The sequence below is a fragment of the Pistacia vera genome, unplaced genomic scaffold, assembly GCF_008641045.1.
Source record: "Pistacia vera cultivar Batoury unplaced genomic scaffold, PisVer_v2 Contig35, whole genome shotgun sequence".
In the NCBI taxonomy this organism is placed as follows: domain Eukaryota; kingdom Viridiplantae; phylum Streptophyta; class Magnoliopsida; order Sapindales; family Anacardiaceae; genus Pistacia; species Pistacia vera.
Window position 1 is genome coordinate 744353 of NW_022196168.1, and position 13910 is coordinate 758262.

Below are 13910 nucleotides of genomic sequence, written 5' to 3' on the forward strand. Positions count from 1 at the left end.
TGTTAAACATATTCCAAACTTGAAGAAGAATTTGATTTCTTTGGTGTCTCCAGAGAAGAATGGCTGCAAGTTCAGGTGTGAAGATGGAGTGCTCAAAGTTTCAAAGGGTGCTTTGTCAGTGATGAAGGCAAAGAGATTTGACACTTTGTATTTTCTACAGGGATCTATAGTTATAGGTTCAATAGCTATTATCAATTCTTCATCTGATTCAGATAACACAAAACTATGGCATATGAGGCTTGGTCACATGAGTGAAAAAAAGGGATGCCAGCATTAAGTAAGAGAGGTTTGTTTTGTAGACAACAAATAGGGAAGTTGGAGTTCTGCGAGCATTGTGTATTTGGGAAACGTAAGAGATTGAGTTTTAGCACATCCATACACAAGACAAAGGGAACTCTAGATTACATCCATTCAGATCTTTGGGGGCCATCTCAAGTTCCTTCTAAAGGTACTAAAGCTAAGTACATGCTCATTTTCATTGATGATTTCTCTAAAAGAGTTTGGGCATATTTCTTGAAGGAGAAGAGTCAAGTGTTTGAAACCTTCAAGCAATGGAAGACTTTCGTTAAAAAACAAACAAGTAAGCACATCAAGAGGCTTAGAATAGACAATGGGCTTGAGTCTATAATGAAAAGTTCAATGAGTTCTATAGAAATGAAGGCATTGTAAGACATAGAACCATTATAGGAACTCCACAGCAAAATGGAGTTGCAGAAAGGATGAACAGAACACTACTTGAGAAAGCTCGATGTATGCTTTCAAATGCAGGCTTGGGGAAGGAGTTTTGGGTTGAAGCAGTAAACACAGCAGTTTGGCTAGCTAATCGTTCTCCCAACACATCCATTGAGTGTAAGACTGCGGAAAAGGTATGGTCTGGTAAGCCCGCCGATTATTCTATATTGAGAGTTTTTTGTTGTCCTGCATATGCTCATGTAAATGAAGGAAAACTTGAATCAAGAGCAAAGAAGTGTGTGTTCTTTGGGTATTCATCTAGTGTGAAGGTATACAGATTATGGTATCCAGATCATAATAAGTTCCTAATTAGCAGAGATGTGACTTTTGATGAGTCTTCTATGCTCAAAGACAAAGAAGAAGCAACAAAGATACTTGTTCAAGTCAAGGATAAAGATCAAGAACAGGTGGAGTTTGAAATTGTTGCTCAGCATACACAATCTCATAGTTCTATTCCAACTTAGAGTGATCATCAGGTTGATGAAGAAATAGAAAAGTCGGAGGAGATTCAAGAAGATCAACAAGAGCAACCTTATAGCCTTGCCAGAGATAGACCCAGAAGAACCATCAGACCACCAGAGAAGTATGGCTATTCAGATTTTGCTTATTGCCTTATTATAGGCAAAGAGATAGAATATAGTGAACCTGGAAGCTACAAAGAAGCCATATCTTCTGAAAATGCTACGAGTTGGATCTCAGCTATGCAAGAAGAAATTCAGTCCTTGTAGAAGAATAAAAAATGGACACTTGTAAAGCCTCTTGAGAAAAAGAAGATTGTTGGCTGCAAGCAGGTCTAAAAAATGAAGATTGATAATTCAAGTATCACAGATGTTAGATACAAGGCCAAGGTTAGCGGCTAAAGACTACAGTTAGATACAAGGTATTGATTTTAATGATGTTTTCTCACCAGTTGTTAAGCATACTTCTATTAGTGTTTTATTGCCTTTGGTTGCTACGAATGATTTTGAGCTAGAACAACTAAATGTGAAAACTGCATTTTTGCATGGTGATCTTAAGGAGTAGATTTATATGCAGCAACCAGAAGGTTATGAAGTCCCTGGTAAAGAAGACCATGTGTGTTTGCTGAAGAAGTCATTTTATGGCCTTAAGCAGTCACCTAGACAGTGGTATAAAAGATTTGATTCTGTTATGGGGAACATTAAGTTTAAGAGATCCAATTATGATAATTGTGTATATTTCAAGAGGTTTCCAAATGGTACTAATATGTACATATTGCTATATGTGGATGATATGCTAGTTGAAACATCTAACAGGACTGAAATCAAGAAGGTGAAACAACAGTTGAGTTTTGAGTTTAATATGAAAGACTTGGGAGTTGCCAAAATAATTCTTAGGATGGAGATCATCAAATACAAAAATAATAGAACATTGTATCTTTCACAGAAGGCTTTCGTAGAACAGGTATTAAGTAGGTTTGGCATGAAAAGGGCTAAGCCAATGTCTACTCCTCTTGTAGCTCACTTTAAATTGTCAGCAAACTTGTATCCTACCACAAATAAGGACATAAGTCACATGTCATGGATTGCATATGCAAGTGTAGTTGGGAGCATTATGTATTTGATGGTATTTACCAAACCAGATATTTCACAAGCTGTTAGTGCTGTAAGCAGATATTTGGCTAATCCAGGCAAACAACATTGGGAGGCAGTCAAGTGGATCCTCAGATACTTGGCAGGCACCATAGATGCATGTTTGGAGTATGGTAGGAGTGGTGATAGGTTGACAAGTTTTGTGGACTCAGACTATGCAGGATATCTTGATAAGAGAAGATCATTGACTGGATATGTGTTCACCATGGGAGGATGTGCTATCAGTTGGAAAGCTACCCTCCAATCTATAGTTGCTCGGTTTACCACATAGGCAGAAGATATGGTCATTGCAGAGGTAGTCAATAAGGCAATTTGGCTCAGAAATTTAGTCAGTGAAATTACTTTCAAGTCTATTTCTATCATATTTCATTGTGATAGTCAAAGTGCAATTCACTTAACTAAGGATCAGATGTATCATGAGAGAGCTAAGCATATTGATGTCGGATATCACTTTGTTCGGGATGTGTTTGCTAAGGGAGAGATTTTCATCCAGAAGATTAGTACTGCAGACAATCCAACTGACATGCTCACCAAGCCTTTGCCCATTACTAAGTTCAAGCATTGCTTGAACTTAGTTGGCATCAAGTGTTGAAAATAACCGTTAAGGGGTTTTGTGGAAGAGGTGGAGAATCAGGTCACTCATTGTTGATGTACGATGCAAACTCTTCTATATTGTCCGTATCTACTTAGGTGTTTAGAAAGGGCAGTTTTGTATTTTCAAGGACTTAGGGTTTTAGTATATAAACTCCCTAATGTCATTGGTGAGAGATCATTCTATTCCTTTTTATTCTTTTTCTTCCTGAAATCTATTGAGAAAGAGAGAGAGAGAGAGAGAGAGAGAGAGAGCAAATTTGTAATCAGACTTTCATTATAGTGGATTATTCTCTATCCTCTGCCCGTGGTTTTTCCCAATTTGGGTTTCCACGTAAATCCTTGTGTCACTTGTTTTATATTTCTCGCTTGTTTCATTTGACTTCTATAGTTTTTGGGTATATTTCATAACAACTTGAATTAATATCTTTTATTTAAGTCTAACAATCTAACAGTTGTTACCGATAATTCTATAAAAAAATATGTAAAGGGAAAAAAGATATTTATACTTGTTCAAAAGCCAATCTAGAACATGGTATTATGTATGTGTGGACTTGTCGTTTTTATTATCATTCACCTTTCAAATTGAAGCATATATGAAAGCTTCTTTTCAAAAGGAGAAAGTGGAAAATCATTTAGACATTAAACCCACCTATCTATCTATCTTCACTACATTATAAAATTGAATTTATTCCATTTCATTATCTTCAATTTCAATTCCCATCTTTTCAATCACAGACAAAGAAAGAAAAAAGGTCAATTTTGCTACACGTAATGGGTACCCACTACCCCAATTTGAGTGGAATCATCACAAATCACAATCTCTCTCTCATGATAATTCATTACTTAAAAGAATTTCAATGTGGGTAGTGACATATACATGTATGTTGCTTATTAGGACTATCAAAACCATAAATACTTCCAAAAAACAAGACACAATCATTCTACCCAAGATGGGTATTTGAGTACTAATTTTTTTAAATCATGCACTAAAACCCTTTTTCCCAAAAAAAAATAATAATAAAAAAAAAAATTAATGGTATGATGAAATTAAAAGTGTTAGCATGAAGATATTGAATTATGAATGATTGTGAGTGGGAGTGGGAGTGGGGGAATATAATGTGCCCACTTACTATCTTTCCATTACCCTAAAAAGAATGGTTTCATTGGTTCCCTTGCCTCTCTTTCTTCTTTAGTTTTGTTGCTTTTGCCATTACCTTGCCCTCTTTATTGGGGTTTGATTCAACCTTGGAATAAATTATCCCTTTGCCTTTAGTTTCACTCCACTAGCTATATTTTCCTTTTTGTCAAAATTAATAACATTACACTTTTTGACAATAGTGGGAGTACGATCTTTCTCCTCATTTTTCACATTAAAGTCGCACCACTTACTACATCATCATCTATAAGTTAACAATTAAAAAAAAAAGTGTAATGTTATATAATAAAAAGGTTAAAATCTATAACAAAATTCCTCAATCAGGATGGATAAAAAAAAATATAATTTTATGATTTTACCACTGTTCGTTGATGTTTTCCTTGCATTTCAAATTTTCTGGTAAGAAAACAGGGTTAAAAAAATAGGAAATTTGGATAGTAATGGAATAGTTGTTGAAGGTGATGTAGCAATCTCACTCAATCTCCATCTCTCACCCGCAACACAAGTTGGCAAAAGAAACTAGGACCCAATTGTCATAAAGGTAAAATGTGTTGGAGGAGAAAGAGAAGAAGCAACATAATTTTCAATTGATGGGTCCATTTGGGGTGTACCTCAACCCACACTTAACACAAAAAGTTAGAAGATTCATTTCATTCATTCATTCACATCTTAAATCTTTAGACCCCACAATTCTCTTAAAATATTTGGATCCATATGTCATTATTATATGCTTGAGTTTGTCCACCAAATTGTGCATGGAACATGGACAAATCTTCACCCAAAGTGGCCTAAGCTACCCACTTTTGTGACACAACTTTCCATCTCTTTATAAATAGTGGGCCAAATCTCTCTCTCTCTCTCTGTTGCCTAATCAAAGATTCAAAGATGAAAGACAAAGACATGGGCGAAGGTACTAGTATCCTCTATTTCTGTCACCTTTGGACCATTTCTAAACTAAATAAATCAACAAATTGAATTGAATTTGATATAATGTAAGTGGGGTTGTGTCTCCTTTTTTTTTTTTTTTTATATATATATATTATAGGTTTGATATAAATATATGTGGATGAGAGTTGGCATTCCAAGTGGGGTGAACTCATAAGTTGTTGTCTTCATAGCTTGCTCACATATTATTATTCTCATTGTGTGTATATATATATGGTCCACCTTTTTGAAAGTGAACAAAACACCAACTAATTTTCTTATACATCATGCTTTCTCATTTTTAAATAGCTTGTGAAATTTGATGGGTCCTATCATAGGTGACATACTGATAACATCGATTTGTGTGACAGTTCATTGAGATTTTGATTAGTATACAAAAAGTTCTATCAGACTCATAATATTAAATGTTGACATAATACCTATATGCTATTCTTATATAATAAATAAAATAAACAGTATTAATTATTATACTAACGACAACATACTAATAACGTTGATTATCAAGATTAGATTGATTGATATATAAAAAAGAAGACAACATCTTTCACAATTTTAATATCATTATGAACCAATACATAAAAAAGAATACGATACCCATATAAAATCTTATCAGATTTATAACATAATCGACATGATACCTAATCTATTCTTGTACATAGATAAGATATATAATTGTTTCTTTTTTGAACTAGTAACATTACCAACCTTTACCTACTTGTACGCAAACAACAGTAACATACTGATAACATTGATTATCCCAAAAAAAAAAAAAAAAAAAAAAAGATAATATACGTCATTCACTATTCTAACATAATTATGAATCAATACTTAAACGGGTAATATTACCATCCTTTGTATATATATACACACACACACACAAAGAGGGTTGGTTGAATCATGGTGATAACATTATATCTTTATCAATTCTCAAATATGATATTGATTTGATGATTGTGCATTGCACGTTACCTCTAAAATTGATTGATTATACATAAAATAATAAATCTCTCTAAAGTTGCTTTTGACAAGAGACATGATGCGTGGTGTTCGCAGCTTCATTGAAGCTGCTAATGTTTTGAATTTTTGATAGAGAAAGTTTAAAATATAATGGCCCACATGATGAAATTAAGATGTTATTTATATGACATTAAGACTTGTTTCAATTTTGATTTTGATTTTGATTTTGATTTTGTTTTTGGTCAAGCATGGCAAGAAGAGAAAGCAAAGTAGTTTTGTTTTGGTTTGTTTGTTCACACTTCTTTTCTTCATCTATTCTTGAATCAATTTCAAAGAGACAAGAGAGTGGTTGAGTTCTTTTTTCTTTTCAAAGAATTATTTTTTTATTTATGGTGTGAATTGGTTGATAATTAATTTACGATAAAATGTGATTTGTGATGTTTCTGTAAACAATAATTTTGAGTAATTTTTTTAAATAATAATAAATAAATAAATTTTTGGGTAAAAAAAATGTTTAAGTATTTTTATTTTTAATATTTTTTTCTAAATAAATAACAAGTGAAGGAAATACGTTTATGGGTATTTGGCTTAAGATATCATATCATAAGTTTTTGAAATATTTTATTTTTATTTTCCATTTTTATATATTTAAATAACAATAGCAATTATAATAATAACTAAATTTTCAAACATTAATAATGATGTATTATGCCCCCTTGACCTAAATTCCACAAAACAATCATAATGCTTATCTAATTTAAAGGAAAAAAAATCAACAATCTTTGACAACTCCAATATTTTTTATTGACTCATATCTAATTTCAAAATAAAATAAAATAATAATTTTGAAATTAAATTATCAGCAACAAAAATTACTTAAAAGACCAACGACGTGTAGAATTTTGAAATCACAAACTTGAAAACGACAATGAAGAATGGGGCTTATGCTACAACTTGTCATGTCGATTTGTGCATAAACTTAAATTATGCCAAACAAAAAAAATTCATGCACATCAATAAAGTTTAAAGATTTATTTCTTTTTTCTCTTTATTTTTTTTTAATTTTCTTTTTTGTGGTCCATCAAGAATAAGGATTTTAGGGAATAGACAAATGGACAATTGTGTTTATTTTATTTTATTTTTTTGTTTTTTGGAATTATTGCTAGAAAAGTATTGAGTTAATTTGGCACTTATATTACAAAATTCAAGACATGATATTATCTAATAATAATAATAATTTAGTTTAAAAAAACTCTAAACAAAATTCAATTACTTTTGTTGATTATGAGTTGAGTCAAAATAATTGGCTAAATGGGTCAACAATTCTTATTCATATACTTCGCGTATGAAGTGTGTTAGTCAAAGTCATCGAAATGCATAACCTAGGGCAATGATGAATGTGATTACCTGAATACTATAATGATTCCTCAAATCGTGTAAAATGATTTTTTTTTTTTTTTAAAAAAAATTATGCATAACCCAAGCGTAATGGTTTGGGGTAAGATTATCACGATGACGTAAGAATACCTCAAACGGAAAACATAAAATCTATTAAAAAAAAATCCAGTTACGTTATTATTGAAGTATGAGGTCAGTCAAATAATAGGCCAAATGGGTCATTCTTATTAAAAATTTTGGCCTAGGAAGTATCATAGTAAAAAAAAAAGAATCAAGATGCATAATCTAGGGCAAGATTATCCCAATTCCATAAAATTCATCAAATATATAACATAAATCTTTAAGAATAAAAAAAAAAAAGAGCTTACGCATAACCCAAGAGTAATAACAGGAGGTAAGATTATCACGATATCATAACAATTCCAGAAACGAGCAAAATTAAATCTTTTTTTTTTCTTTATAAAAAAAGAAAAAAAGAAAAAAAAGAAACTTGTATTATGATTGGACAAAATAGATCAACAATTCTTCTTAATATTCTTTGCCTAGAAAGTATCATAGTCAAAAGAATCAGGATGCATGATCTAAGGTAACGACTAATAAAATAAAACTAATATTATAATTATTATTTTTAAAATAGAGATTATATATATAACCAAAGAGTAATGACTCGAGGTAAGATTATCCCGATAACAGAAAAATTCCTCAAACGGGTAACATAAAATCTACTAAAAAATAATTAAAATTACATTATTATTGAATTATGAGTTGGGTCAAAAGAATTGGCCAAACGGGTCAACAATATTGATCACAAATAGTTGGCCTAGGAATTATCATCGGCATCAATAATTAGGTTTGCTCGCAATGAATCTTCAATTCTTCACTGCGTATAAAGACCGCAATCAAAAGAGACCTTCAAATTATTCAACCAAAAAATAAACAATTTTTTCCTACAATATTAAAATAAATATATAAAAATACCCACTTTGATCTCTTAAGCATGACTAGAATAAAGTTTATTTTAATCCTTTTCAAAAGCACCCATCTTGGGAAAATCACCATTTTCTTTTGTGTGTGTGTGTTTTAATTATTTGAACAACAAGCCAAATTGTGCTTTTAAGATAACATTATTATTATTATTTTTTTTTTTTTTGGGTTCTTTTGTTTATAAATTGTTTAATTAATATTAATTAAATTAATGACACCCAAAAAAGTATTTTGCCGGTGATTGAGGAACAACAGGTCCCAATTTTGTGGGTCACAAGGCAAGATTTTTGGCATTTTCAAATGTTGTTTTCATAAATTTAATAATTTTAAATTAATTTGGTTTTCTTTATCTCAACTTGGACTCCAAGGCTTGCACGTTGATAGATACTAATAACTAATAAGTTTGGTCACTATAACAAGATTTAATATTTATTTATTTTTGTTAATTTAAATAATTAAAACAATTTGATGACTTCATGTTCATGACTTTTTTTGGTATACCAGTATTCAAAAATTTATGATGTTGGTTGTATGATTCTGATGATGATAACTTTAGACGTTTTTATTTTTGAATTGAGACTCTATGATAACTCTAATAATAATAATGATAATAATATATATATATATATATAAATTGCAATAAAACTGCTTATTTCTAAGGGTAATTTATCATCATAAATAAGTAGAAGGGTTCTTCCTTAAACGTCGTTAATTTGTCAACGGTTTTACATACCCTAAAATCCCTTTTCCTACGTATGATTTTTTTTGTCCTTGAGAAAGTCCTTATTGCAATCTATTTACAATCAAATTAGATGAATGTAAAAGCAACCTCACTTTAGGAGATTTTAGTCGTATACCTTCATAATTTTCAAGTAAAATGTTGTTTTCTTTTTTAAATTTATTTATGAAGTTTATAAATGGTACGATGATTTAAAGATTGACTATGAAATTGAATTAAAAATTGTAGTTTAGGGAATTGTGATAGAAATGTTGGTTAGATGGTGATAAATACCATCTTCTTGTTGTGCCTATTTTGGAGAGTTGTTGCCCACCATACTTGAATTGGGACCTTCCCTATCTCATTCTATTTATTTCATCTACCCTAATTAACAAATTTATATCTAAGGAAATGCCCCTAAAATTATAAAATTGAATAGCTTTATTTCTAAAATAATTATTTGAATCTAAATACTAGAGTTCAGAGTAGACGGGTTTGAGTATAATTTAACAAATCCCATCAAAATTTTGAAGTTTAGTATGTTTAAACATATGGGCTTGAGTTTATCAATATTAATGCAAGAGATCTTATCAAAATTCCGAAGTTTAGTGCGTTTGAGCAAATCATTTTGCACCAATTTCTCAATAAAAATAAAAAAAAAAAAAAAAAGAATCGACAATGCATGTCGTGGATGAAACAACATACCGTATCATTCATATTAAATAATTTCAAACAAAAAAAAAAATCCAAATTCTATAGTTACATGGAAGAAAGAGAAATGGTATAAAAGTGACGATTTTGCGAAATAGATAAATGTTAAAAGATTCTATATATAATTACAAAACCAAAATAAATAAACATTAATAATTAATATGATGGAATTGATATTTTAAATATTCCCCAAACATGCATATATCACGGGAAGCCCTAAAATGAACCAAACAAAGAATCTAATAGCTTTTAAGATTTTGACCAAATCCTTAAACTTATTACTTCCAAAATTAATTTAAGGGAGACAACTAGAGAGTGAGATGTCACATGTGCAATGGCCAGACGGTGCATGTGATTAGGATACAAAAACAAATTAATTGTTATTAATATGAGAATTAACAGCTATTAGTTTCCCATAATCATACCGATTCAATTCACTTATTTGAATCATTGTTGTTGGCCCCAATTTAGCCATCAAAGTTTCTCTTTATAATTTCTCTCTATTTCATCTATAGATTTCCTAATTCTATAATCGTAAAATCCAATTAGGTATTTAATAGCATCTCTGATCTCACATTGGTGTCGCATTGAAATATCATTATCTTCCAATGAAATTTATTGCACTAAGAAGATATATTACAGCGTAAACTACTTTTAGATGGTTAAGTGGTTCGATGAGGACTTTTGGGTGTATTGTTTAAGAGGTCCTGAGTTTGAATCTCTCTTCAGTTACTAATAAAGGTAGTCACTGAAATTCTTATTCTACTGATAGTTCTAAGATCTCGAGGGATTAGTTGAAGTGAACACCTTCGATGATCGAAGAATAAAAACAGATATATTACAGTGTAACCGAACGACATCATGACCAAAACCTAACAAAGTTATGAGGAAAGTAAAAAAAATGAAACATGACAATCATCATCGTCAACATGAGAACGACGACTCACACACGGACAAATTCAACATTAGCCACAATTTAAGATCGAAACCAACCCGACCCACAAGCAAATTAATTCCGCATTATTAAAGTCATCATCTTCCATTCACATCACATGGACCCAAACAGAAAATTCACTGTCTGAAATGGTGGACTTGAGGGCTAGGGTTGTGAAAATAGGGATGAATCTCGTGGCACCCACCAAGTTACTGCCAAAAAACAAAATAAATGGCAGCAGTTGCAAACAGAAACAGAAAAGTGGCAGTGTTTTTGCGCAACATAATTGTCTCCAGTAACGTACGTTTTGTGCAGGTCGTCGGCACATTTCTAGGGCTCTCTTTTTTAGGGTTTGGTTCACCTCATCTGTAACAATAATATTATCCATTTTAGTAATTTTATAATTGAGTATTTTATATCAGTACGTAAAATTATTTTATTTTTATCATGTATTTGAATTAAATAATATTAAGAATATATGGAATAAAAGATAAAAATAATTTTAATTTCGATTTAATTAGATAGCACATATAAATATCGTGATAGAATGGGAGAAGCAAGCAGTAATTGAATTGGTTCTGTCACGCATGGAGCATGTACAGGAAGCCAGGTGGTGAAACGTACGGCCCTCAGACAGTACGCTGTCGTTTTGTTAACTCAACCATCATTCATGCAACTGCTCTCGCCTGAACTATACACGTGGTGGACCCACTTCTAATTCGCTGTCAGACTTTTTAATCTGACGTGTCAGGCCCTCTTTCCACGTGGCACTCCCTCAACTTAATACCCCGTTGCGCGTTGCGCCCTCTCAAATTTTAATTATTTAATTAATTAATTAAATTTGAGGAACCAAGTACAAAACTAAAATCATACTATTACTTTTCCAATAATTAAAAAAAAAAAAAAAAAAGAGGATAAAGTTTGAGAAAGAAGAAGAGAATTGAAGAACAAAACTTTAGATCTTTACAATTTCCCCCCCAAGTGGGCCACTTCAATTTCCCCCCTCGTTCATTCCAAAGATTTTATTACATGTTTCATAATGCCCACACCTCAAAACTGCCCCTCTTTTTCTATACCAAACACACCCCAATCTTATCCCCGAAAACCATCTCAATAACGTTTCCGACTGATTTTAATAAGGCTAATATACCGAATTGATAATGTTATACCTGTCTCAATAACGTTTCTGACTAATTCTAATAAGGGTAATATACGGAATCAATAATGTCATACCGAATTCTAATATCGTTAATGACCAATCAAATAATGAAAAAATTGTGTATAATACATTTGTAAAAAGGTATTCTTTTTTTTTTCTTTTTCTTTTTTTTCATGAAGACATGTTAACATGGAGACTACCATCCATAATGGAGTCACAAACGGGGCAGGACCCGAGAAGGCTTGACCCGCAAACTGTACACAAACACAAATGCTTGCATGGCAAAACCAACACACTCGTCTCCTTCTCCCCGCACCGCCTACACATCATAATCCTCCCGTTTGTGGACCCCACCGCCGCGGAATCGCTGCTGCCGCAGCTCGACTCGGCGTCGTCTTCGGCGGTGGCGTGGCGGTGGTCCTCGGTGGAGATATGAGCCTGTAGGACTTGTTCGAGATTGGACCGCAGAGAGTTTGCCGTGGCCTCATTACTCTGGGCTAAATCCCTCCATATTTGATTCTCGACGTAGAGGGATCTGACTCGTTCTTGAAGAACCCAGTTGAGCTTTCCCATTCTTTGAATCTCGTCGTCTTTTTCTCTCAATTTCTTCAGAACCGCTTCTTGAATGGCGGATAGTATCATTCTCGATTGGCTCTTTCTTCGTTCTTCAAGCTCCAATCTCACGTTCTCCACCTAAAAATCATCAAAAAAATAATAATAATCAGAAAAATGGTTTATTTCTTCAAAACCAGGAAATGGACACGTATTAGATATAAAACTTGACTTACATGATGGGCAATGTGGCGGTCGATTTCTTGTTGTTGTTGCTGAAACTGAAAGGCGATATCTTCATCGAGAAACGATGAGAAAGAAGAAAGCTTTGATTTTTGAGAGAGGGAGGCTTCAAGATCATAGATTGAATTACAATTATTGGTATTCTCTCTCGGTCTCTTTCTGGGAGGATGATTTGTTTGATTGAGGTTGTAAGTGAGGCCGCTGTCAGCAGGCAAAAGAGGTTCAACACAAGGCAATGATTCGGCAAACGGAAGGTAAAAATCCATCTGGGTGTTGCATAAATTGTTGCCAACTTGATTAGACTTGACGAAATCCCTGCAAAAACAATAAAAAAAATTTGCACAAAAATGAGAACCCACCACTGAAAAGAGAAACCAAACCATCAACAATCTTGAACAAGATTTACCTGTGGGAGATGAGTTGGGAAGGGAAGAGATCGATATGGCGAGCTTCAACGGCCATGAAAATGAAGATTTTGGTGACAACGAGGAAGAAGAGAGTTTAAAGAGAGAGAGGTGGCGACTGTTGAGTCTTGAGAAATGAGTAAGAAGGAACGAATGGTGAAAATGGTTTATTTAGGCTTTGGTTTTTGAGAGAGAGAGAGAGAGAAAGTCAAATACTTCTAGAGGGAGAGAATCTTTTATTTATTTATTTTTTAATTTAATGCAATATAACTTTTGGGAAAAAGAAAAACATGGAAGCACATTGGATTTGGTCTTAATTTTATTTATTTATTTTGAACTAAAAATGTTACCATTTTCTCACTGATTTGATTCGATTTTCTCGCATATAATGACAAATTTGTTGGGGACCTTTCCCATTTTTATCATGGAATCAATAATAAATTTTACCTTATTATAAATAGATTTTTTTTATTAAATACGTTTTGATTTATTTTTCTATTTGACAATTTACAAGGCGGTGATTTTGTAAAAAGTAACTGACTCCTTGCATATCTCCCACGTGTCAAAAGAATTCTGTGATTCTACGTCAGCAAGGAGAAGCTACACTACGGTTCAAACACGCAGATAAACACGAAATAATTAAAAAAAAAAAACAGTCCGTTCCGTTTTTTGAAGTGAAAGTGAAACCCTGAGTGGGGCCCACGTGTCCCACGTGCGACGGAAGTGAAGATCCTTTTTTTAATTTCTTTCGTTTAAATAGGATAATTTCAGTATTTTAGAAATATCATGAATTAAAAATAAAAAATATTGTTC

General features: G+C 32.4%; 1 protein-coding gene across 1 annotated transcript; it reads right to left on the bottom strand.

The window, feature by feature from the left end:
- Window positions 1-11874: 11874 nt before the first annotated feature.
- LOC116139328 (BOI-related E3 ubiquitin-protein ligase 1) lies at window positions 11875-13241 on the bottom strand. The gene is made up of 3 exons (XM_031425007.1): window positions 13100-13241; window positions 12687-13008; window positions 11875-12591 (listed from the first exon to the last, which is right to left on the bottom strand). Exons 1-3 carry the CDS (start codon window positions 13153-13155, stop codon window positions 12070-12072), a joined length of 900 nt encoding a protein of 299 aa, XP_031280867.1. The 5' UTR covers window positions 13156-13241; the 3' UTR covers window positions 11875-12069.
- Window positions 13242-13910: the final 669 nt, after the last annotated feature.